Source organism: Triticum urartu, chromosome 3 (genome assembly GCF_003073215.2).
Source record: "Triticum urartu cultivar G1812 chromosome 3, Tu2.1, whole genome shotgun sequence".
Taxonomy (NCBI): domain Eukaryota; kingdom Viridiplantae; phylum Streptophyta; class Magnoliopsida; order Poales; family Poaceae; genus Triticum; species Triticum urartu.
The window spans coordinates 561,508,266-561,511,699 of record NC_053024.1 but is presented as its reverse complement, the minus strand read 5'-3'; the positions used below and the strand labels follow the sequence as shown (position 1 = coordinate 561,511,699).

The following is a 3,434-nucleotide window of genomic DNA, read 5'->3' as shown; positions in this document are numbered from 1 at the left end:
TTTCCTGACATATGATTCTACGTGGCATGCGGGGCATCACCTTGGGGCTATGTATTGACCATGCCCTTAGAAGCCTTTTAATGGTTCGTGGTCCCAAAAGGGTTTAGGATTTAAGCATGCGCACGCGTACCCCTTCGGTTGCGCTCTAGCGACTTAAGGCGATTAGGATTGCTCGTCTCCTGCCAGCACCGCCGCAGGTCTACCCCGTCTCTTGTGGCCTTAGGCCATGAAGGAGTGGTAGATCTCGGCCCTTGCCGCGCGGGAGGGATCCAGTTTCGTTTTTAGGTGTCTTTTTGTGTCCACTTAAGGTTTGTGTTCTGTTCAAGAAGGTGAGATGGTAGCGGCTCCCTGAAGATGGAATAATGTTCTCCCTGCCTAGGCCTCGTTTCGATGATGTGTCTAGCCTCATCGGAGAGCGCGTGGAGGTATATCTCTAGCGGATCTCGTGGGATTCGGTCGGCGCTTGTCTTTGGTGGATCCGGTCTTCTTTCGTGTGTGTCCGTGTGTCTGCAGATTAGATCTTTCCGATCATGCTTCTCTTCATCGTTGGCGGTTGCTGTTTTGGTGCGCTAATTCTATGAAGTCTTAGCACAACGACTTCCCGATTGTCGATTACAACAATGTTTGTACGGCTTTGATGAGAGAGGTGCGATGATGGCAGCGCGTCTTCGGCTCGCCCTAGGTAGTCTAGACACCTGAATGTAATTTTTATTTTTGATGTTCTATAAGATATTATTACATCTATCTTATACAGTATATATGTTTAAAAAGAAGGTAAAATCAAACCTTTACTTTCCATCCGCGAAAATCCATTTCATCCACCCCGATTTTCTCTCTTGACTTACTCAGCCCGTCCCTTCTTCGATCTTCCTCGCCTGACCTAATGCTTTGACCTAACGAAGTTTCAACCGGGCCAATTGCGGAGTAAACCCACCCTAAAATCTTCCGCCGGTGCCCCTGAGCTGCCGCCGCCGTAGCTTGGCGTCAGCGCGGAGGCCCGCTCCCGCTCGCCCACCCAACCCCTCCGCCTCTCACGCGCGTCGCCGTCGTCGCCGTTTCCGTTCTAGCCCGTCGCGTCCCTGCTGTCTCCACCCCCGTCCGCGGTCCTCGACATCCATTTTTGAGGTATGACCGCCGCATAGTCACCCACCCAGTGATCAATTGAACCGACCTCTACAAGTTCCAGGATGAGATTAGTACATCTAGATCCGACCCTGTCAACAGAGGATTAGATTTTGAGAGATATATAGTGCCCCCTAAGGGCAAATCAAGCAATAAGTAGTTAACATTTTGCTGTGCGTTCGTGCTACATCACTGGCTTTCCGATGAGAAGCTTTTAGGAATTACACACAAGCTAGCCGCATTCCTTTGTTATTGAGGTTGTTTAATTATGTGATTATGTCATTTCACCCCTTTCCCCTTTATGTATGTAGACCTACCATGAGCACGAAATTGCTCAACAGCTTGAGCCTGACGAGGCTCTTAGGACTGCGAAGAAACCCAATTGGTGGGTACAGCGTATTTATTTTGTCTTATTTGATCATGGAAGGTGCTCATCACATATATGACTCCTTGCTTGTGTATTTTTTTCTTGCTAGACTTATACACAGCATCGCGAGCATGGATCTCTAGCACATCATTTTCTGGTGTTCATGAGAAGAATGGCATGGGCGTCGAGGCAGATGGTGATCTTGCAGATTCTTGGAAAGATGCTGACTTCCGTGGTGTTTATCGGGTACTTGCTTGATATATCCTATTAGAATAACTACCCGTATTTTGGTTCTCATGTTGACACTCGGTTGACTTGTTTGTTTTGTTAGGCCATTATTTGTGGCTGCGTTGGACAAGTGCCTGTGCAGAAAAAATTGAGGAACGGGCATACTGTGACTGTATTTACTGTCGGGACTGGGGGCATGTTTGACCAGAGGAGGGTAGGTGCTGAAAACTTGCCAATGCCAGCTCAGTGGCATCGCATAGCTGTTCATAATGCGCAGCTTGGTGCATATGCTGTTCAAAAGTTGGTTAAGAAGTATGTGCTTTCTACTCTATAGCACGTGATTCTGTTTTTTTCCTTGTGATGTGAAGTCAAAACTAAAGTTCAGATTCTTAATTCACCAAGGATATACCGTGCTTATTATTATGTCTTATTCAGTGCTGCAGTGTATGTTGAGGGTGAGATTGAGACTAGAGTCTACAATGATGACATCAATAATCTAGTGAAAATCGTACCTGAGATCTGTGTGCGGTATGATGGTAAGTTAATCTGAGGTTCAAGTATTTTCTCTTTCCTTTGGCAATCTGTTTTGTTGTAAACATTCGTTAGCCAAATAAACTAATGCAAATGTCTTAGCTGAGCACAAGCTACCTGAGTTATTTCTTGAAGAATTCCCTGCTGATTTTTGTTTTCTTGCGGTACCCCACCCATCCCTACCAAATGCAGCTTAGTTAGAAAACAGACCTACCTAAAGGGAGTGGGACTAGCTCTCCTGTTGCTTTTCAATAAAAGGAGAGACAACTCTGCCTGTGGAAACAAGGACTAGATGTAGTTCTTCATGCAGCTTAATTTGGACTCCCCTCGCTCTCAGTATATTGTGCTATCATCTCTGAATTCATGTCATTTTCATTATTTACAGAATTTTTGGTTTTGTTCATTTCCATTTGTATGATTTTGATGTATGGGAAATTTAATCTTCTCAGGCAAGATACACTTGGTTCAATCTGGGGGCAGTGATGTCAGCAAATCATTGGAAGAGTTAAGTAAGTGCAGTCTGTATCTCATTTTTTTTTCTTATATAAGGGAAGGCATCATGGCATATACTCCCTCCGTTCGGAATTACTTGTCGCAGAAATGGATGTATGTAGACGTATTTTAGTTCTAGATACATCCATTTCCGAGACAAGTAATTCCGAACGGAGGGAGTAGTAAATAAGTGCAGACCATCGGACAGGCCGTGTTGTTGTTCTTTTCAGTGCTCTTCGCTATGTCCGTGAACAGACTTGTGTGCATAAAGAATCACATTAACCTGTAACATGTGTTCATCACATAAGATCGTCATAACAGCCTTCCTTTTGGCAGGGGAGGGGCTATTTTAGTTGCGACCTGAGGAACAATGAGCAGCAGGAGGAGTTGGCCAACTGGAGTGTTAGATTCAGGGCAACTTTGCCAAAGCACTTTTATTAGGTCCATTGATAATAACTGGACTGGAGAACTGAAAGCCCTTGTAGATGCAAGCGGTGCTTTCTCTGCCTTTTTGAGCGTATGGGGGCCTCTTCTGGTTGTTGAAATCGAGTTTGTAATGAGCTGCAGGAGAGAAACGGTCTATTGAGACCTCTGAAGATGCTTTTATTTTTCACAGCTACTAGTACTGATGCCCCGTGCTCGTAACAATGACCGGTCTCAGTGTCTATTCATAAACTTGGCATCTTTGTTTCAA

General features: G+C 45.1%; 1 protein-coding gene across 1 annotated transcript; it reads left to right on the top strand.

Annotated features, from left to right (window-relative positions):
* Positions 1 to 857: 857 nt before the first annotated feature.
* On the top strand, positions 858 to 3,434 carry LOC125545002 (single-stranded DNA-binding protein, mitochondrial-like). The gene is made up of 7 exons (XM_048708825.1): positions 858 to 1,125; positions 1,434 to 1,507; positions 1,599 to 1,735; positions 1,821 to 2,029; positions 2,153 to 2,253; positions 2,698 to 2,757; positions 3,077 to 3,434. The coding sequence occupies exons 2-7, from the start codon at positions 1,441 to 1,443 to the stop codon at positions 3,091 to 3,093; spliced, it is 591 nt and encodes a 196-aa protein (XP_048564782.1). The 5' UTR covers positions 858 to 1,125; positions 1,434 to 1,440; the 3' UTR covers positions 3,094 to 3,434.